Source organism: Aethalodelphis obliquidens, unplaced genomic scaffold (assembly GCF_003676395.1).
Source record: "Aethalodelphis obliquidens isolate GAN/ISIS:26980383/991018 unplaced genomic scaffold, ASM367639v1 scaffold20, whole genome shotgun sequence".
NCBI lineage: Eukaryota > Metazoa > Chordata > Mammalia > Artiodactyla > Delphinidae > Aethalodelphis > Aethalodelphis obliquidens.
The window spans coordinates 5,318,869-5,341,909 of record NW_020837964.1 but is presented as its reverse complement, the minus strand read 5'-3'; the positions used below and the strand labels follow the sequence as shown (position 1 = coordinate 5,341,909).

Below are 23,041 nucleotides of genomic sequence, written 5' to 3'. Positions count from 1 at the left end.
TCTAGAAACATTGTTTATAACAGTTTAAAATGTAAACTCTGGAGACTGACTTCACAGGGCCAAATCCAGACTCCACCACCTAACCTCTAATTGGCTTCATTCCCTCCTCAGAAATGGTTCATAGGGTCACTGTGAATATCAAGTGAGTTAATATAGTAGAGAGCCTCGGTAAGCCCTGGATAATGTTGGTTACCATTATCCCTAATAATGAGTGTTTTATGAACCCATTTTACAGATGATAAAACTGAGAGATTAAGTGTATGAGTTGAGGTCACATGACTAGTGAGAAGTTGTGCTGGGATTCCAATTGCAGAGACCATTTCCGAAGGATTCCAGCTACAGAGACCTTTTCTGACAGAAATACTCAACAGGGTCCCAATGCAGGGACCACCACTGATATCCAAGAAGTGTCACTGTGGCCCCTGAGTTAAATCGAGGAAGTATCAGGCGCAGAAATGAGAGCATAAAGTCTACATAGTTCACTGGAAAAGCCACGACATAATTCCTTGTTACCATGCAACAGTAAAGCTGGGTTTTCTATGCTATTTTCTTCAGCCTTGAGATCTGAAGGTAGTTCCATATGGAATTGTGAAATCCCTGCTAGATTAAGAAGGCCTGGTGGGCAGGAGTCCCAAGGTCTCATTCAGGACCCCTGCAAGTACCTTCCTTGCCTCAGGAAGGTTCTCTATAAATACTTACTGCCCTGAATTTCTCCCAAATATTACCGTAAACACTTTCGGTTATTTCTTAATATACTGTTCATAACTGCTTAGTTCTTTTTATTAGCATAACATTCCTTTAAAGCATAATGATGTTGGAAAAACAGAAACAATGTAAGCATATTTTCTCAGCTGTGACTGATTGCTGGTGTTTAGTGTTTGCTTATTTTTTTTTTTTTTACTTTGCAGATTTGATGAATTAATTGTAAATTTCCGAAGTGGGACTTAACATGAACTGATCTTTGTCTTTTATTCTGTAATGTTTAGTTTCTATTCTAGTGCTGGTGACTATCCATTGAGACCAACGTTTGAATATTGCCAAGGGCTCATAAAATTGCTGATATAACCTACTTTCTTTCTCCAGAGAACCCGACTTCAATTTTCATAATGAATGAATGCCTTCTTTCTCCCCCAATCTCTTTCCTCCAATAGCTACTCGTGGAGACTATTGATGTCAACGGTAGAACTCTCGAGGGGCCGGTCCCTCTGGAAGTCATCGTGATTGATCAGAATGACAACAGACCGATCTTTCAGGAAGGGCCTTACATTGGCCACGTCATGGAGGGATCACCTACAGGTATGTTAGGTTGGCTTACTGTTTGCATAATGGCTTGGGAAGTGGCATCCTCTGATCTTTGGGGATTCTGGAGACTGTTTTGTTGCCTCTCTGACTTATTGTTGGTATGCATCAACACTGACATATTATTTCCCTGGATAGCGGCAAGAGCTAGAAAGCTGCAACTCAGAACATGACTGGCGTGTTGCAAACTAGGAAAATGTCTTCCCTTGTGCCCAAAGGTGATCCTTCAAGGAGGACCGACATCTCAGTCTCCCATGTGTGGCTGATGTCGGACACCATGTAAATATCTAGCTCACCCTTGTGAGGGCCCAAGGCTGAGCTTGTGGTATAGTGGAACTTTGAAAAAAATTAAGGTCCCCACTGCAAGCTCCTCAGTTATTTCTCTTCATAAGTGCCTTTTAATAAGAACCATTTGGGGAAAATGGGTAGGACTTTTTTTTCCCTTTCCTTAGAAGACATGGATAGAGAAAACTTTTCTCTTCAGTCAAAGGGCCAAAAGCAAGTATTTTATTTCTCTCTCTGGCAACACATGTACCTAGTGTTACAGAAATCACTCAAGGTTACTATGGAACTCCTGGTATCTTTTCCCCATGTTTAACCTTTCTATCACAGAAGGTTTCAGAATTGAGAGCTCCCTTTTCTGGCCCATAGCTACTAATTAAAGCATTCCATGACCAGCAGCAGAAGTCACTCCTGAGTATAATGCTTGAGAAAGTGAAGAGCAAAGTAGAAAAATCCCTATTTTAAGTCTGGACTTTGATTTTAAGCTTTCAAATACATTTGAGTGAAAACATGCCACATGAAGAGTGTCAGTGTTGCTGTGTCTGGATTACGCCAAACAACTGCTGTAAGCAAAGGAGTCACTCCTCAGGCCAATGGGAGATGGAAGCTCAGGGGCTGCTTTAGCTGGTACTTTTTCCCCCTTTACTGAATGGATGGGATGTATCAATAGCATGTAGATACGGGAGGCTCCGGAAGCATTGTCATGGCAACCTGCCTAGACTACCAGGTGAATAATTGTATGCAAGGTGCCTAAAAGCTCCCTTCAGCTTCGAGGAGCTGGGCCTCTGTGCACTTCATCAGTTAGATCCCCAGGGGCAGAAGCACCCTCTCCCTTCCAGGTTTTGAATGCATTCTGTAAAAAGGAGAGGGCCTTATGGGCAGCATCCTGGAGAGATGGAGAGCGGGCAGGTGAAGGTGGGTCAGGTCACTTCAGGGCAGACCTTCCCCATGGCTCCGCTCAGTGGGCTGCTTTTGATGCAGAGATGGTTTCTGGTGAGACACACCCTAGAATTGGGTTGGATGCTTGCGGAAATGTTCTTAAACAAGCTGATGTGCAGAACAAGTTATGAGAACCGATAGGGAAAGCTGTTAAAGAGACTGGAGTTTGAGCAGAGCAGAAAAATGATTCCCAGTTTCCATCTGTGGTACCTGGGCCCTGAATGTGAGTGACTGGAACTCGAGATGGGCAGGAAGAGTGTTCTAAATGTAAATGACAGTGGTTACATCCGAGTCGGCTGTGAGCATGTATATGTCTTTGTATATTATGTGTGTATGTGATTAGACGATGTCCAGTTTTTCTCCCACTGGGCCCTTCCTTAAAGCTTGAGAAAGAAATTTCAAATTTTATTGCTTTATATACATATCGTGTTTTCAAAGCAAAAGGGGATCTTTTATGCTTGTTGAATTTCTTAAAGCACAAAGCAGTTCGGTTAGGGTGGACACATACCCAGCAAAACATAAATCACCTCAAACTTCTATTTATGAGTGGTATCATCATATAAAAATACATAAAGGCTTGTATATCTGTATGGAGTAGTTTCTTCCAGCTATGCAGAATTTGGCCTGAGTCATTGTTTTCTTTCTCAGTACCCTCTGGGTTGGACTATAAAGCAGAAATTGACATGGAGTCAGTCAAATTTGAGGTCAAAAATATGGAAATGTTGTGGAAAAGTTTTAGAGGAAAAAACACTTAGATTACTTAGCACCCTGTGGGAGAGCTCAGGCAGATGGCCCCCGAAGCGTCTGCGAGGACAGTGGGGAGCTGGGAAAGAAGGTGGGACCCATTTTCCAGTCCCCTCCCAACCTAAGCCCCTTGTAAGTCGTAACAACAAGCCCTGACAGGCTAGAGAAATGATCGCCTCTTCTGTTTCCACAATGTCCTTCTCGTTTGTGGCTTATGGAATCCTATGTGTTGTAGACCTTGTATCACCTCCATTTCACAGAGGGGGATGCTGACCCCAGAAAGAGTTCATTGACTTTGCCCAGTTCACACGAATGACTGATGGGGGACAGTGTTCAGGACTCAACCTGCAAATCATGTGCTCTTTCAACTGACCCACAAACTTCACGGTGAAAATAGCCATTGAACGATCCCGACATTTAGGTGGGCACTTGTTGTGTGCCGACAGCTTTCTATCACTGTATCATTTCCTCCACTCTGCCCTGAGGCAGATGAGAAGACTGAACCTCAAAGGGGCCCGGGAACTTGTCCAAGGTCCCTCAGCTGGTGGACGAGCTAGAATCAGGGTCCGCGTCTGGCCTCAAGGCACAGGCTCTTTCTTGGGCACGTTCTCTCACACAGACTCTTTGCATGCCCAGACTCTTTGATTTAGCTCCTGAGATAAAATAACCAGCTCTTCTGACCAAAGAGCCAGGCTCCTTGATTCATGCTTCATTTCATGTGAGCTGTTGCTCCGTCTCTAGGGTTAAACGATGTTAACATGGGAGCCCTTTTCATCACTCACATCACTTTTCTTCTGCATCCGCATAACCAGAGCCAGCTTCATGGGGTGGGACCTGCCCAGCCTCACAGAGCCCCGGGCTCTGAAGGGCTCCACGCTTGGTTTAATGCTGTGTTGTCGTCGTCTTAAAATTCTTAATAAATGTTCAACAAGGGGCCCTGCATTTTCATTTTGCACTGAACCCCAAAAATTATGTAGCTGGTCCTACACATAGCACTGTGGCCTAGAGCTGGGTTTGATGCTCTGCCAGGCTCCTTAACAAGGTGAGACTGTGGGCAGGTTACTGAACCTGCTAGAAGCCTCAGTCACCTTGTCTGTAGAAGGGGTGGGTGCAGAATAGTACCTACCCTAGAAAACTCTATGCAAGGAGTAAATTAGGCAATGTGCTTCACTTAATGCTTGGAATATAATAAGTGTTGAAGAAATGCCAGTGTATTGTTAATGCTCCAATTATTCTTATTATTCTGGCAGCCTATCCTTTAGGGAAGGCAAGGCAAAAAGACATGCAGTTTGTGTGAAGGAACATCCATCTCCCAACCAAGCAAGCATCATTTTCATGTTGCAGTGTACCCAGATGCCATCAGCACCAGTGCATCATGGAGGAAGGCCACCCATATTTATCTGTATGTGCAGACAGGGGGCCATTTCTAGCTGCTCAGCATTAAACTCCAGTCTATTGTTTTGGGGAATCATTACTAGATGAAGGAAGATCAACAGAAAATAATAGTTTTTGAACTTTGCAGATTATGGACTGTTCCTTTTGTGGAGTTGCAAGGCATTGATTTATGGGACCCACGCCCAGGCCCTGGCTGCTCCTCAAAGAAAACGAGAGCTCCGTGTGAGTGTGATGTTTTCTGAATGCCCAGTGCATGCTAAGAGCTCACGAGTAGGGCGTAGGTAGAGGCTGGGACCCTTGACGCTCCTGGAGGACACACACCAGGGCCCCGCAGTGCCTGCTGGCACCACCTCCCCAGTGTTTTTTGCCACTGGTGGTCCTCTGGGCACCATTGAGAAGGGCTATCCATGAGGAATGGTGTGCAGGGCTTCCAGAAACAGACCCTAATATGAGGACTGAGGGCGGGTGGTTTACCTGCCAGGTACAGGATCGTGAGTGGGGAGAGCTGCAGGAAAGGGAAGCCGGCCAATTTCAGGTGCCGCGTTAAGCCAGCTACCAGCGCAGGCAGTCCTGAGCTTGATCCCTTAGGGAGAGAGGGCTCTGGGAAATGACGTAAAACACACACATTGGAGTTAGCCCAGCTCAGAATCCAGGGAGCTGGGCTATCCAGCCCGTAAGCCCGGCAGACATCCATTAAGAGCTCTCCCCAGAGGGGCTTTAATTAATTCCCAGGCCCTTTCGGTCAGCTGGGGCCACAAGCAGGGTTTCAGCAAGCTGGGTTCCAGAAGCTCAGGGGCAACCTTCCAACAAGATACAGGAGCTGGCTGTTGCTTCCATGCTGTTGGCCACCCTGCCTGTCAGCAGGGGCAGCTGGGAGAAGAGAGCCCACCACCCAGACAGGTGTGGCAGCTTGAGATACATCAGGGGAGGGAGGTAGTGGGGGAAATATCATAGTCCTCAAACTACATAACTGAGAAAGGTGAATGTCACGTTGACCTTTCTCTTTAGAGAGAAGACAGGACCACAGGACCTAGAGGTGTGTGTTCTGAGTCCTGAGAGATATCCATTGCTTAGCTGTGTGCTGACACTTCTTGAGGCTATTGAATAGAGGCAGGGATTAGCAGCGAAATCCTCGTCTTCTAACTTCTGAGAACCTGAGGACCCGCACCCTCTCTTGCTCCCTTTATTTTTTTTCCATCCAGTATTTTTACTGAGCATGTACTCTGTGCCAGCAGTATTCTAAGCTCTGAGGGTCCATCTGTGGACCTGCCAGATGCTGCTCATTCCCTCCTGGTCTGCAGAGCCAAGCAGGGAGACAAGCAACAGATAAATCAGAACTGAAATTGGTGGGCAAGGCAGTGTAGCCATAGGGACCCCTCATCCTGGGAGGGAGGGAAGCCAGCCTCCCTGAAGAGGTGATACGAGGAGAGCAGGGGGCTTTGTCTTTTATTTTATCTCTGGGATCCACCTGACTTTCTGTTCTTCAAGTCTCAGTTACTTTAATTTTTTTTTCTTTTTTTTTTTTTTTTTTTTTGCGGTACACGGGCCTCTCACTGTTGTTGCCTCTCCCTTTATGGAGCACAGGTTCCGGACGTGCAGGCTCAGCAGCCATGGCTCCCGGGCCCAGCCGCTCCATGGCATGTGGGATCCTCCCGGACCGGGGCACGAACCCGTGTCCCCTGCATCGGCAGGCGGACTCTCAACCACTGCGCCACCAGGGAAGCCCAGTTACTTTAATTTTTAAACAAGTCCTACCATGGCAGACATGAGGGAAGCAGCCAATCAAGTGGTCTTTGGGACAAATGGCTGTCCCAGGAGCTCAGCTTTGCTCAGCAGTTGGTATTTTCTAAAACAGCTTGAGCCAAATAAAGATGGTTTTGATATTCGAGAGTTGGTATTTGAGACCTAGCTCAGCATGAATTCTCAGTTTGTTGGTATGACCTGGTGCTAGAGTCCCTTTTCTGGTCACCTGTTTACTTGTTGCAGTAATTGCGTGTGGCCTTTTGGTCCACCAGCTCTCCGATTTTCCTCTGCTGGTGTTTAGACTTTCACATCAAAGGTTCTTCCATTTTCAGCTATTCCAACCAGTCCTGTGAGCTTCTGGAATAGTGGCCATGGGGCTATTTTTTTCTTAAGTAGATAAATTTCTTTTAAAAATGAGACTCCACTTTCTTCCCCAGCTTTTTTAAAGTAAAATTACCCTCCAGTCTCACCATCCGGAGGAGACCACAGTTGTCACCTCAGGGAGCATGGTTCTAGGACTCTCCCTGGGCACCTCCACACACAGGGATGCACGCGCACACACAGTTTCACAGAAATGGAGCTCTGCGTGCTCTTCTCTAGCTCACTTTCTTCGCCCTGCAGCGTCCTATGGACGTTTTTGTAAATCATCAAATATCAAGCGACATCATTGTTTTAAACAGCTAGCATCGGGATCTACCAACATCTAGTCAGCCAATCCCCTGTTGACTTAAGTTGTTTTCACTTTTCCCTACTTACAATCAATTCTGCAGGGGAGAGCACGTCTCTTTCTACTTGTGTGACAATTTCTTTAGGGTAAATACATGCAAGTGGAATTGATAGGATAAATGATATGCTTATTACATTTTGATGTATATTGGGGTGACACTTGTAATCAGAGGATTCTATTTGTATCTTGGCTAAACTCATGCATGAAGATACAATAGTCTTTCCGCTCACATATGAGCACACTGATGGACATTTATTTATATTTCTGGATTATACCCAATATCTCTAAGGCTTGTGGTCACTTCACTAACTGTGTCTGTAGGCTGTGAACGGCCTTGCTCTAAACTTCTCCCCGGATTCCCTGGCCGAGGAAGAGGACTGAAATTGTTGATTCTGACCCCTCCCCTGGAGTCATCATTGGAGTCTTAGGGGAGGGAAGTTGCCTAGGAACAGATGTCATTAACAGGCTGCAGTGTCATTCAGATTGAATTATGATGCAAATCACTCCAGTGCAGTTGACCATAAAACAAAATTTATGAAGGAGTTGCATAAGCTAATCAGAGACACCTTCCCAAAAGGAAAGTTCCAGAAAATAAAGAGTATCAAAAGTGTTGAGTTATCTGGACTTTGCTACCTACTCAAGAAACTGAGTGTCCACCAAGTTGCTTCTAACCATGTCTGGGGTCCCCAAGTGATGTCTTACAGGGGCTCTAAACCAAGCCTATCCACAACCTTGTCATAGCCTCTATTATTTTCCCTCCTTTATACCCCAGCCCCTCCCTGATGGGCACTATTGTGCATGTTGTTGCTGGTCCACTGGTGCCTTGGAGATATCACGGGGCTTGCTGAGACAGGGGAGGACGTCCAGAGCCCTATATTCTGTTCAAAGGATACCCAACCAGTAAAACTGTGTGTCGCATCTGAAATGTGGGGAACTTTGAAAACAGCTCTTGTCATTTTTGTTTGTAGCCCTCTCTCCACCTAAATTCATGTATGAGTCAGTGGGGCTAGAGACCAGTTCAGGAAACAAACACCACATTGTTTTTGAATCACTCTTCTCTCTAACCATGAAATCTTTGTTTCTTATGTGTCTGTCTCCCCTCTGCCCATCACCCACCCTTATACTCATTCATGTCAGATCTTCGAGGCACTGAGGATAACCCAGTGACCTGGAGAGATATGGCTTCTGTGCTCATGGAGGTTACTTCCTCATAAAAATAAATACTTGATAGCCCTGACCCACTAATTTGCTGGGTATATTTTAGTCTCAGGCTGGGAGTCATCCTTCCATCCCTCCCCATTTGGGAGAGAGAAGGATTTATGACATCAACTATGGAAAAATAAAATAAAAATTTATTAATTAACTTAATTAAAATAACATAATAGTTTAAAGTGAAGGGAAGGTAAAGAGGCATTGGTAGCCTCAGAAGCTTAGTGATCATTCTACAACATTTTGAAAGAATAAATCTGATGGGGATTTCCAGTCAAAATGGAAATGAGGTGACAGTTGAGCAGCTACAAAATAAATATGAAAACGTCCTTGAGTAGTTAACAGCACCGAGCACGGTGGACTGCAATGCCACTGAAATCCATCCCTGGTCCCTGAGGATCCACTCTGAACAGCCAGGAATTCTTAGTGTTATAGATGAATACAACAGAGTGGCAGGTCCACAGTGGCATTAAACAATTACAATTTTAGGGAAACACTTATTTCAAATCAATTCCTGATGACACTTCATTCAGCAAAATCGCTTAAAGAAAATTTATTGGGCAGGGTCTATGAGCCAGATAGTGTTCTAGGTGCTGGAGATGCTGCGGTGTCCAAGACCAGTTAGCTCTCCACTCTTAAGGCATTTGCACTGTAGTGGGAAGAGAAAGATAATTAACAATGAATGGAATAAACAAGGTAATTTAAGACCTTTGGATAAAATAGAACAAGGTGATGTGATAGAATGACAATGAGGTCAAGGAAGATCTCTCCAAAGAGGTGACATTTAAGCTGAGACCAGTGAGAATGCAGGAGCCACAGTGTCAAGGGGCCAAGCAAGGACATTCCAGGCAGAGGGATCAGAAAGTGTGAAGGTCTGAGGCAGGAATGAAGATGGTGGGACAGAGAGGTGGCCATTGTGGTGGGAGAATGTCAGCGAGAAGGGCACCTGGTGAGTTCCAGGGGATAGGCCAGCAGAAGTCAGCAAACTGTGGGCCATGGGCCTAATCTGTCCTGCTGCCTGTTTCTTTTTAATAAAGATAATAAAGTTTTATTGGATTACAGCCATGCGCATTCATCTAAGCATTGACTATGGCTGTTTTTACATGATGCTCTTAGAGTTGGATAGTTGGGACAGAGACTCAATGTCCCACAAAGCCAAAAATATATACTACCTAGATATATATGTATTTAAAATTTATAAAATATATATTTATATATAAATACCTAAATATATATATATAAACTATCTAAATATATTTTTAATATATGTTAAATATTTAAAATATTAAATATAAATATGTGTGTGTGTATATATATATATATATATATATATATATCTCCTTTACCTAGCCCTTTACAGAAAAAGTTTACAGACCCCTGAGTTAGAGCTCTGTAAGTTTTGATTACATTTTGAATTTAGTAGGAATCCCTTGGGTAGTTTTAAGCAGGAGAGTGGTAAAGTCTGATTTTACTGTTAAAATATGACTTGTGCTACTCAGTGGAGAACAGAAGTAGGGCAACCAGGAGATGTCAGCACTCCAGGCACGAGAGGTCTGTGGCCTGGACCGGGGTGGGAACAACGGAGGTGACTAGAAGAGGTCATGTAAGATTTTTGCGATGAGCCCCTGATGAATGGGGGAATACTGAATATTGACTCATTTTATGGTGCCGGATTATTGTAACCAATGCCATCTATTTGGAATTATGGTAATACTGTAAACCTTAATAGGTTTATAAATTTTCCTCAAGTATGAACTGGATTTTACCTTCGGTTTTCTTTCTACGGCATAAGCTTAAGGCCAGGGGACCAGACTGTCTTTTCATCCTCAATTGTCAGCATTTAGCACAGTTCCAGGCACATGGTAGCCCCTCAATAAATTCCGTCAATGAACAAGTAGCCCCAAATGGCAGAAAATATGAATCACAATAAACTTCCCTTTTAATTTGATTTTTAAACAAATGCTGTCTTTATTGGCAATTTATTCCTTTTCTAACAAATATCTCTGGAGTGCGAGTTCGGTACCAGATACGCTGATGCTCAGTAAGGATGGGGTCAGGGAGGGATGCATAAAACAGACACGGACCCTGACTCGGAGGATCTTGCAGAGGAGTGAGGAAGGGAGGTGAAAAACACATCCTGAGCCCGCGACAGTGCTGCTTGGGGAAGGCAGGGGCCGCGGGAGCATCTCTCTAGGACCAGGGCAGGGAGGCGGTGCCAGCCCCCCAGGAAAGAAGCCGGGGTAACCACCTGCATAATGTTTCTCGTACTGGACTCTGGTCTAGGTTCTACGCCTACACCTTAATGCAATCCTTACAGTGCTTTTACGGTCGAGGAAACACAGGCTCAGGGAGGTTAGGTTACTTCCCCAAAGTCACACAGTTGGTGGGCGATAAAGCTGGGATTCAAATTCAGCCTAACTCCCGTGCCCTTTCATTTCCTCTCAACTACGGCACCCACTGTCCTTGTACCACTTCACCCATGAAAATACTAAGATCAATTCAAATCTACCACCCTAGGGAGCATTTCCTTGTATGCATATGTGTGAGTGTGTATGTATTTGTGTGCGTGCACATGTGTACACGCCTGTGTACACGTGCATGTACGTGTGTGTGTCGCATTTGCCTTCTCAAATACAGCCAGATCCTCCCCCTAGCATTTGTCCAGGAGACACTCAGGAAGAACTCTTCTCCAGTATTCATGAGGCATGCTGGCCATCAATCAAGACAGTCCACAGATGTCAGTTAGAAAAGATTTGTAATCAGCAGAAAGCTTGATAAACCAGCTTTCACTGCAGCACCATTGCACTAAGAATCCTGTCCCTTCTGAGGGCAGAGTCTAGGGCGGCTGCTTCCATCCATCTATACAAATATCTTTGAGTCACTTCACCTTAATATATGAACAGTAGACTAAAAGAAGCCCTGAGTAATTTAGGTATAGAACCACCTCCCTTCTTAAGTAAATGGAAGAGATTCAATATTCTGAGTTCAATGGGAAGAGGGCATATAAAATCCCTTTTAAGTATATGTTCTTATAAAATATAGGTCATGAATTGAGTTTTCCAGTATCAAAGAAAAAAATTTAATAGACTTACAGCTTTCTTGCTTTAATTATGGCTGCATTTTTAAAAATCAATCATAGTACCCAAAGCTATTTCATTATTCAGAAGCCTGGCTATTTTCAAAGATTTCTTTAAAGTTTGGTTTGGGGAATTTCAGTGTTTTCTTCTTCTTCGTTTTTTGTTTTTTTCACTTCTGTTTAGTGTGCCACAGTTTTTTTCTGTGATGTTCCTGGTTTATAGTGGGCTGCTAACAGGGACACTCGATTCATGGGGAGGGCAGGCCAGGGCTCATGTTTCTGCAGTTGGTTTCTGTATCTTCAGGAAAGGTCACTTTTCAGAATGATGGAGGACCTCACGGTTCTCTTCCCTTGGCCATCAAAATCAGGCACAATGAGGGGCTTGCCATCTGTTCCTCTGCTTCTATTCTCAATTCTGCAACTTCACCCTCTGTCTTGCTGGGCAGGTTCCATGTTCATTGGCTCACACCAAAGTCATAAGCCAGGGTTACAGGTGATGACTTGAATAGTAACGTAGACATGCAGAATTAAGTTAATCTGGTTTTCTGCATGTAACACATCGTTTGAAAATGCCTGGGTGGATTTCTGCTAGTTTGGAAAAGTAGGTTTGACATGGTTTAACATGAAATGTTGACCCATGCCACTAAGACATAACCCAAGAGACCCATGCTGCTGCTGTCAAAGAAACATGTTCTGTGAATGCAGACATCACAGAAAGAGTAATGGTTCAGCTGAGGATGATTTGCCCTCCTCCCCAGGCACGCTGCATGTCACACTGGGGGAGGGGAGAGTGCAACTGGCACCTCGTGGGTAGAGGCCAAGGTTGCTGCTAAACACCCTACAATACACAGGATGGCCCCCACAGCCCAAGGTAATTTGGCTCAAAAATATCAATAGTGCCAAGGTTAAGAAACCCTTCCCTAGATGGAGAAAATGAAGAGTATTGGTTATGAGGCCCAAATCTGAAGTCTGGAGGGGAGATGCTACAGAGTATCGGCCCTGGTCGGTACCAATTTGTGGTGAGCTCGGGGATGAGTGATGGCCAGAACCTCCTCCTCTAAGGATGCCCAGTTAGCACGTAGCTCAAGTTGCTAGTGAGTGCCTGTGAGGAGGAGTGGTGCCGGGCCCTGCGTTCCCTGTGGTAAGGGGTTCCTCTGCAGCACCTCACTGACTCACCCCACGAGTCCTGAGAGGGAGATACAGTGAGCATCTCCATGTCTCCAAAGAGGACATTGAACCTTAAAGTTAGAAACCAGTCTTTCCAGGAGAGCAGAGACCTCTTCCCTCAGTATCCGTTCTGGTCTCTTCTTTTTTTTTTTTTTTTTTTTTTTTTTTTGCGGTACGCGGGCCTCTCACTGTTGTGGCCTCTCCTGTTGCAGAGCACAGGCTCCGGACGTGCAGGCTCAGTGGCCATGGCTCACGGGCCCAGCCGCTCCGCAGCACGTGGGATCTTCCCGGACCGGGGCACGAACCCGTGTCCCCTGCATTGACAGGCGGACTCTCAAGCACTGTGCCACCAGGGAAGCCCCATTCTGGTCTCTTTTAGTAACAGACCCCAATGTACGCCACTACAGTGGCAGTGTGTCCATATAAAAACTCTGTTGTCCAGCCTCCCTTGCAGCTAGATGTGGCCATGTGACAAATACCAGCCAGTGAGCTGTAAAGTGTTGTGTTGGATTTCTGGGATGACTTGGGAGCCAGGTCACCTGGGGAGAGTGTCCTTTTGTCCTCCTCCTACCACCCATTTCTTATTGCTGCCTGGAATGAGGATATGATGGCTAGAACTCGTACAGCCACTGTGCTTTGTAAGGTGGCTTTGAGAATGGAAACCATGTCCTAGGGAGGTGTACAAAGATAGAGATTGGATTCTGTTGCTTGCGGAGTATCATGTTAGCCCTGGGCTGCGTCTCCAGAATTATTTTACATAAGACGATAACGGACTTCTGTCTTATTAAACTCACTGTTACATTGGGTTCTCTGTATTTGTTGCCAAACCTAATAACAGCTGACATATGCGGTGTCACTCAACCAGTAAGAATGATAACCCAGACCATTTGACTCCAAGCCATGCTTAACTGCTGTGCTGTGCTGCTCAGGACATTCAGAGCCACTTATGCCTCTGTATGCATTTCATGCCACCAGTTTTTGTATGGTAATCAGAAAATTGAGCCTTTACTGGAACAAAAATGGTCTTTGTCTCCTCTGTTATCCTAGAGTTCTTTCCAGAAAGCATCCTGAAGTCTGTTTGTCATTAGATATTTTTATTAGGTTAAAAACATACTTAATGCCTTGTGATGGCAACTTTCTAGGCACAGAAGTTTCGATTCCCTCCTGTCAGCAATTCCAGGTCATAGTCCAGTAGTGATTACCTGAAAATACTCCAGTAATGCACGTCGTCGTGTGGCTGCCATTTACGTCAGTGTGCTGACCTCCTGTCCAATCCCAAGGACTAGTGAGGGAGGGGAAAGGTACCGGGAATGTTAAGACCGCCCTAGAAGGTTTTCAGAGAATATTAATTTTTTTCCTTGCCCTTGGAAATGCATCGTAAGGATGTGCCCGTCAGTCATCAGGAAGATCAATATGTTCTGACAAGAGCACAGCATGAGGGTTGAGACCACTGGCTCCTGGGTCCAAAAGACTTGGTTTTCAGTTACGTTTCCAGTACGGATTGCGAGACCTTGAACATGTTGTCTTACCTTCTGAGCTTTGGGTAACTCCTCTGCAAAATGAGGGTAACAATAATGCCTCCAAAGGGAAGGTGGGAGGTTCACTGACAAAGCGGATGTCAAGCGTTGAGCACGTTGCCTAACGAAATACTACACGTGCTGGAAATACATTAGTAGCTACTGACCAGTTTTTTTCTAAAATGACAATAGATTCAGGAGGGTCACAGTGCTGTCACCTCGCATCTTGCAGAGGAGGGAGGAACTCTGCCAACCACCAAAGCCGCGAATTCCAGTCCTGGCTCCTTCTCTTATCAGCTGTGTGAATTTGAGCCTTTAGTTCCTCGTTTTGAATGGACGATCATCCGCTGCAGCAGCGTTTTGTATGAGTTTGAATTACACAAACTGAAACGCTGCAATACGGAAATATTAAAAAATTCTCATTTGTCCACAAATTTAGAAATGATGTGATCTCCCAAATTTGAAGCATTTGCCAAGAATTAAATACTTTTCAAAGTGGCTGGCAGAGTTTAGTATAAACCTCAATGAAATCAGTCCACATCCCATACAATTCACTGATTCACCCGTTTCAAGTGTAATATTCAGTGGTTTTTAGTATAGTCACAGAACTGTGCAATTACCACCACAGTCAATTTTAGAACACTTCCACCATCCCTAAAGGAAACTCTGTTTTCATTAGAAGTCATTTCCCATTTCCCCCCCCAAATTCACCAACCCTGCGAAACCACAAATCTACTTTCTGCCTCTATAGATTTGTCTGTTCTGGACATTTCATTTAACTGGAATCACACACTACGTGGGGTGTTGTGACTGGCTGCCTTCATGCAGCAGAATGTTTTCAAGGTTCACCTGTGTCGTATGTACCTGGTACCAGTGCTTCATTCCTTTTTATTGCTAAAGACAGGGTTCATTTTTAAATAAATCTGCTCTTGCCATAGTTGATACTGTTTTAGCTTATAAAAATGAATATGTACCATTCTTTGTAAAGATTAGTCTAGAATTATGTGCATTTTCAATTATTTGAGATATTCGAGAATGTGTCCCTTACATAAGGTATGCCTGTGCTCTACTTATTTTGCAGTTTTGTTATAAGAATTAAATGAGATTTTATATATATATATAAGTTCTTGCCAGCCCCAATATATAGTACCCCCTCAAGAAATGGTCCCTCTCTGTTTGGAGTTGTTTGTTTTATAGCACATCTAATTTGTCATCTGCTTTTGTGTTTCCCTCACCCTAAGGAATTCCCATCAGTAAAGATTCCAATCAATTAAGTAAAAGAACTACTCGTAAGTGTTTTCTAAGGAGATTGCTTACCAGGTATCTGAAAAATTCTTTTTAAAAAAATCCAGTGTCCACTAAAATGTCGAGTTTTTGGAACAATACAATAGTTCAAGTTAGATACCCCTTCATAAATTTCCACCAATACCCATATATTCGTGAGGTAATCTAAGACCTTTACTTTTGCCAACCTGAGTACATTTCTGTTACGGCATTGTCATTGTCAGGTGTATGAGATTTAGTGAAAGAAAGCTTTTGAAAACAACCACACTACAGTCTTTCCTGACATATTTCAGCAAGGTGTGTAAATGAGAGACATTTGGGCATCCTCCATCTTTTACCCCCTCCCTTTGCCCTTGGTAACTACGTGCCACATCCAACAGACATCTCTGCTCCTTCACCAAGCCATTACGGCTTGCCTCATAGGGGAGAGACATCAGGACAGCCACTTTCACATTCGTCATTCCATTTCATTCTCCCAGTGATGCTGAGTGTTATTATCTCCATGTTTCAGATGAGGAAACATAAGCTCAGAGATGTTGGCACAGGTAATCAGAGGAGAAACTATGTGAGTCCGGTTGTGTCTGACCTCTAATCCCATCTTCCTTCAAGGGGACTACATTTCCTGTGTCTCAGTGTGGGATAATTACTTCTTAGTACGCCTGCTTATCCTCCACAGTAAGACTGGTTTACCCTTATGCAGTGGTCTCTGATGTAAGCATTCAGTGCTGTTCCCCAGCCAAGGCTGTGCATCTAAATCAGAAATGTTTATTTTACTGCTTACGGGAGATGCAACAGGCAAGCAACAAAAAACACAGTGCAGTTTCGGCTCAGAGTTTTTCAGGCTAAGGAGCTGCTCTAGGTTGTGACTGTCTGCATGGATTTTTCCTTATAGCCTGAGACAATCCAGCTGTGTCTGGTCCTAATTGTAACTCAGAGGGTAAGGTCAGACTACATTACAGAAGGGCAAACACCACCAGAAGAAACAGTTCTAGAGTTAGAAAAACCGTAACCAGGGATCTAGCCATTAGATTCATCTAGTAAAATATCAATCAGGAGCACTTTCTGCTGCAGGTAACAAAACAGCAATTTAAGTGGCTTAAAAGTCTCAGGTTGATTTGTCTCCTATTTCCTGAAGCTGAGAGGTGGGTGGCTGCTGCTTGTGCTTCAGTGATCTGACAGTCAGTGTCTCTGTGTGTCTTTGGCCTTTCTCTTGTGGCTGCAAGACTTGTCCCAGCGCTAAACTCCACAGCTATGTCTGTGTTCCAGGAAGAAGAAAAAGGGGAAAGGAGACAGTGTCGTCACTTTTCATTAGGAATGCAAAGTCTTTACCATAAGCCTTCAGTGGTGTTTCATTAACCAATGCCCTGAGCACAGCTGTGTTGTATGATTACCCCTAGTTCCAGGAAGAACCACTTACAAACCAGTATTTTATATATATATATATATATATATGCGTGCGTACATGTATACGTATATGTGTGTGCGCAGGCGCGTGTGCATGTATGGCAGGCTAGAGAGAAGGGAATTGGGAATAGATTTGGAATAGATTTAGGATTAGCCAGTGACTGGTCCCCACACAGTACACAAAGTTTAAGGGATTTATTTTACTTTTAAAAGGTTAAAATGCAAGAGAAACCAGCATGTTCCAAGATTTTGTTATGAGTTTGAGAATTAGTTGGAGGGTAAGGCATCACTCAAAGGATTTCTTGGTTAAGTAAATGAAGGAAACAAAGTCAAATTGGTTTCTTTACTGCCCAAGTTCTCAGAGGCTTCAAGATGCTAAGGGTCATGTAAACCACCAAGATGATGCAGCACTAGAGAATCTGCTACAAGCAGGATGTTCTATGAGCCTGGCGTACAGGAGATGGTAGACACTTTGCAAAGGCAGCTCTTGGTACTGAACTGCTGGAGCATCATGAGATACCCGAGTAGTTATGCTCCCCTCCAGAGTGGCAGTTAGAGACTCAGGTTGGATCTAAGATGGTCTGAGAGCAAGACAGTGAACATAGTGAGGGGTACCGAGTGTCAGGCAGACGTCTGACCTTGGGAATGTCAGGACCAGCAGTGGAGGTAGGGGAGCTTGTGAGTAGCCTGGGCATAGGGACCACATCATTGATACTTCCTGACTCTCAATCCCTGCACATCCACCCCTCTGGGTTTAGCAAGCTTCCTTCACAGAGCCAAAACTCAAAAAATAAAAACTTTGCTGAATGAATATAAATGTTATATAAATCTTAACCAAGAATTTTACATTTTCATTGGTTTTGGAGGATCCCCTCACCTCTTCTCATGAAGGCCAACCTTTTGGCCAGGTCCTTGGTAGGACATTGACCATCGAGGATCCTGAAGGTAGATATAATCAATTCAAATGAAAAATGACAGACACGTTTTCTGCCCATGAATCTAACCGAATATTGGTAGATGTGTTTTGGCCTTTCAGGTAGCCTCTGCCTCACTTCCTACTTACCAGTAAGTGCCCAGCTTTGCTCTAAGGATAATATGCAGGATCTGGAGCTATGAGTTTAATACACATCACTTCGTTTCAGCCGTACCCCAAAAAATAGATAAAGAATTTTTCACTTACAGATAAGGACCTGGAACTTGGTGGGCAGTCAGCTTACCAGAATCTCACAACTTCCCTCCATGTCTTCCCTCATACCATGCGAACACATCAGTATAAAATAAAGCATCTAAGTGAAAATATTTACCCCAGATGGAAGAGGTGACTTTAAACTCATGGTGGCGTTTACCATTTGGCCCGTAGGAAAAATGGGCCCAAACTGCCATTAGCTTGATGACTCTAGAGACCAAAGAAGGTAGAGGGGTAACTTTGGACGTTAGTTTGTGCATGTTTGTATTAGTCAGGGTTCTCCAAAGAAACAGAGCCAGTAGAGATAGATGGATAGATAGGCACATAGATAAACTAAGGCGTTGGCTCACACATTAAAGGAGGCTTAGAAGTCCCCAAATCCTCAGTCGGCAAGCTGGAGACCCAGGAGAGCCAATAGTGTAGTTCCGGTCCAAACGCTGGCAGGCTTGAGATCCAAGAAGAACCAAAGTTTCAGTTCAAGTCTGAAGATAGGAAAAAAAGAATGTCCCAGCTCAAAGCAGTCAGACAGGAGGAATTTCCTCTTACTCAAATCTTTCTTTTCTATTCAGGTCTATAACTGATTGAATGATGCCCACCCATTGTGGGGAAGGCAATCTGCTTTACTTAGTCTACTGATTCATATATTAACCTCATCCGGAAACATCCTAACAGACATACCCAGAAACAATGTTTGATGAAATGTCTGGGCACCCTGTGGCCCAGTCAAGTTGACATAAAATTCACCAACACAGTGTTGTCAGAATTCTGGCCTTCATGATCTCTACCCTCAGGTCTTACCCCTGGGGTTACGTTACCTTGCATGGCACAAGAGACTTTGCAATGTAATTAAGGTTACTAATCATCTGGCTTCAACATAGGGAGATTATCCTGAGTTATCCAGGTAAATCCAAATAATCATATGATCCCTTAAAAGAAGAAGAGCAAGGCAGGAGAGTAAGAGAGATGAAGCAGCAGCATAAGGCAGGAATTAGTTCAGGGAGTTTCAGAGCCTGAGAAGGACTTGGCTGGAAGACGGAAGCATGAGAAGCATGCGACGGAAATCCATTCTGCTGATGTCCTCAATAAGCTTGGAAAGGAATTTTCCTCTGAGCCTTCAGTGAGGAACACAGCGCAGCCAGCACCTTGATTTCAGCCTTGTGAGACCCTAAGCAGGAAACCCAGATGAGCCCCACTGTGCCCAGACTTCTGACCTACAGTCATCGTGGGATAATAAATAAATGGGTGTTCTTTTAAGCCACTAAATTTGTAGCAGTTAGAAATAGAAAACTTAGTACAGTGTGTGCTTTGCATTTCCATACACACCAGCTGTGCGTGAAGTTGCTTTTCACAAGAATGAAAACCAAAAGAACCAACCAAATAACAGAAATAAAATGAAACACACAAACTCATCAACTGTTCAACAACTGTCAAAATTTCAATTTCACATGAATTACCAACTCATAATTGTCAAGTATTCCCAATGCCAACATTGTTCTTAAATTAAAACAGCATCAGAAACAATTTTCAGGATGTGTTTAGCAACACAGCCTAATGAAGCTCCCGTAATTATGAATTCTTCTGATATTCATGCAACGCCACAAATTACAATGGGCTCTCCTTTGAGGAGGTCACACTGACTGCATTAAGGCGCTTTATTGGCAGGTCCCCATCACTCGCCACTGTTCACCTCACTTTCCCAGAGTAGACGTCTTTCATAAAATGCTGGAATTTGAAAAGGAAGCAACATTGACAAAGCAACATTATCTTTGCAGTTGGGATAAACTGCTATCATTAATGAAGTTCAGCAAAACCTCGATGACTTAACAGCACACCAGTCAGCGGTCTGAGGACCATGCAGCCTTTCAGTGTCTCCCTAGATATTCTCTTGCAAAATGAACAGGGACCCCATGTGTGGGAAGTGACTCTTTCTGCAAGGCCCCTTAGCATACTTGTTTAGGAATATAACCTCCCCTAGCCTGTCTTCCATTCTGGAATTCCTAGGATATCGGAATTGAAGATCAGAAAGAGTCATGGAATGACCTTCTCCGGGAGTGCAGTGATTGCTAATGTAAGCATAACGAGCAACAGAAATACTGTAGAATTAAAACTCTAAAACCATTTTCCCTAAGTAGTTTGTGGTCGTAGCAATAGAACTGATCACCTGCATCACCAATTTTAATCTTGGCTCTGACAGCTTTTCCAGGATTAGAGTTTGGGAGTGTTTGGGGATTTCCATGATATTGAACAAATATCTGAAAAATGATATTGAACTTGTTTGCTGTTTGTAACCACATCTCAATAAGAAACAGATGGCACAGTCAAATTAAGACAGTTGTAGGAGGGCCCATTTTACAAAGGCCTTATTTAAAAGGGGAAGTGCAAAGGAGCCAGGAAGAATAGAGCCGTTATCATCCCTAGCCCTGGGGACTGAGGGAACAGTTACAGAGCTGGAAGGAGAGAGTCATGTACAGGGGCCACCCTGAGAGGGGCAGAGCCCCTCAGTGTGGGATACAGCCAGCCCAGGGCAACCCAGAAGGGAGGGGTCCAGGGTAGTAAGCACCCTGACCTCACTCAATTCCCACAACTTCTCATCTCCAAGCCCCACAGGAAGTCAGAGGGCTTGTGCAGTCCATTCAGGCCACGTGCCAAGGACAGAGAGTAGGGTAGGGAATGGAAGATATTCCTTACACAATATAAACTTCTTGCACATTCTTGCTGCTATTCCCTAAAGCAAAGACTAGACCCACATGCTTGGATGGAGAAAAGCTTTAGTCCTACCCCTTGGCCTGCAAATTCTGGACTTTTGGAAGAATCAACAGTGTGCCACACACACATTTAAATATAATTACATTTTACCCAGGGTAGAGGGTTTCTCTGTATCCGTTTAATCACTGTGAATGATAGCCATGTAACCTTTGAGAAGGTTTCAGGCCATATTCCATTGGTTTCTAGACTATTAAAGGAAATGTCCATCAACAGATGAATGGATAAGGAAGATGTGGCACATATATAGAATGGAATATTAATCAGTCATAAAAAGAAACAAAATTGAGTTATTTGTAGTGAGGTGGATGGACCTAGAGTCTGTCCTACAGAGTGAAATAAGTCAGAAAGAGAAAAACAAATAATGTATGCTAACACATATATGTGGAATCTAAAAAAAGTGGTACTGATGAACCTAGTTGCAGGGCAGGAATAAAGAAGTAGACATAGAAAATGGACTTGAGGACAAGGGGTGGGAGGGCGAAGCTGAGGCAAAGTGAGAGTAGCATCAACATATATACACTACCGCATGTAAAGTAATTGGCTGGTGGGAAGCAGCAGCATAGCACAGGGAGATGGGCTCAGTGCTTTGCGATGACCTAGAGGGGTGGGATAGGGAGGGTGGGAGGGAGGCTCAAGAGGGAGGGGATATGGTGTGTGCATATGGCTGATTCGCTTTGTTGTGCAACAGAAACTAACACAGTACTGTGAAGCAATTATACTCCAATAAAGGTCTATTTAAAAAATTAAAAAATAAAATAAATAAAATAAACTATTAGAGGTACTTGCTTTTGGCAAAGTTGAGTGTTACTTATTTTTTACTTGTGCCTTTAAAGAGAACATGTTTTCTTTGCTGATAGAGTCAACTATCAGTGTATGTGCTGCTGTGTTCACTAATATTTGACTAAATAATGTAATATCTGTGTAGAAAACAGTCCTCACACTGGAGTTTTCCTGGATTGTGCATTTTGCTTTGTCAAGGTGTAAAGAGCATCTGAGTTGGAACCCATACCCCCTTCAGGATATGAGAAGATCCGGGTCAGTGAATCGTTTCAAGGTAGAAGAAATTTAATGAATACACCTTGGGCTGATCCTCCATTAGCATTATTACAGAACCATTAGTCTGTCTCGGATGCTTTCCCCGCACACCTGATGGCATCGGAGAATGACAGGTCTCTCATTACAGATGCAAGCTATCTTACCTCCTATCTCCTCTCAAACTCTGACTTATTCTAGTGTAAATGGTACACTGCTTCTGTGAGAACCTGATGCAAACCAGCTCGATCCTATTCTGAATTATCTCCTTTCTGCCACATCTCTGTGTAGGTAGCATGTATACACACACACACACACACACACACACACACACACACACACACACATATATGTTAGATTGAGTCAATTCTCTCATAGCCATGGGTATTTCTCATCTCAAGAAATTCTGAAAATGATGTCATGATGTAATGTAGCAGCAATTTAATTTGCTAGGTAGGGATTAAGAGCTGACAAATTCCCACTCTTTAAGTTCCTTTCATTCCAACTACCCAAGTCAGAGCATTCTGCGTATTCCCCAGCCTACCAGCTGATGGGCTAAAAATGGTATCACTGTACTGCTCTCAGACATGCAACAAGCTAGGCAAAGCTGTTTAGTTACTTGTGATCTGTTTACATTACATAGAAGGTTGGTTAATTAGAAATACTCATGTTTCTTGATTAAGGAACAAATTAATTTTTAAAGAAGTTCTGAGACCCCCTTGCGTTATGGCAGATAAGGGACTGTGCGTGTAGTCTGTGGTTGTCTGTGTAATTCTTTGCAAGAAGGGACTGAAGTGTGCAGTGACACAGCCAACAACTTTGGAACCAAATATTTGTGGATTAAAAAATGTAAGCGTTCCACTGACATCTGATGACTATCTTTTGTGTCTGAGAAACTGTGCCAGGGGACTCTGAGAACTCAAAGATGAGTACATCAAAGTCAGACCCTTAACAGAGCTTAGGACAGAATGGAGGAAACCATACTTACCAAAAAGCTAAATGCTGAAAGAGAGGTGAGCAAATTACCCCTGGAGAACATTGAGAGCAAAGCAAGCTGATGGGTGAAGAAAGGCAAGCATGATGCATAGCAGACATGCTAAAATACTTTTAACTCCTCGGGACAGAAACCCAGCCCCAGTGAGTTTAAGTAGAAAAAGGGTTGTATTGATGCATATGTTTAAAAAGCCAATAGGGACTTCAGGAATGGCTGTATCTAGGTGATTTAATTATATTGTCAGTAATGTTTCTCACTCTAGTCCCTGGCTCCCATT

The 23,041-nt window shown here is 43.7% G+C and overlaps 1 protein-coding gene across 1 annotated transcript in view; it reads left to right on the top strand.

Annotated features, from left to right (window-relative positions):
* CDH13 (cadherin 13) overlaps positions 1-23,041 on the top strand; it is a 1,012,715-nt gene that overhangs the window by 640,522 nt on the left and 349,152 nt on the right. The window contains exon 6 of the mRNA XM_027119160.1: positions 1,152-1,296. Within this exon, the coding sequence (XP_026974961.1) occupies positions 1,152-1,296 (145 nt within the window). The remainder of the gene's footprint in view (positions 1-1,151; positions 1,297-23,041) is intronic.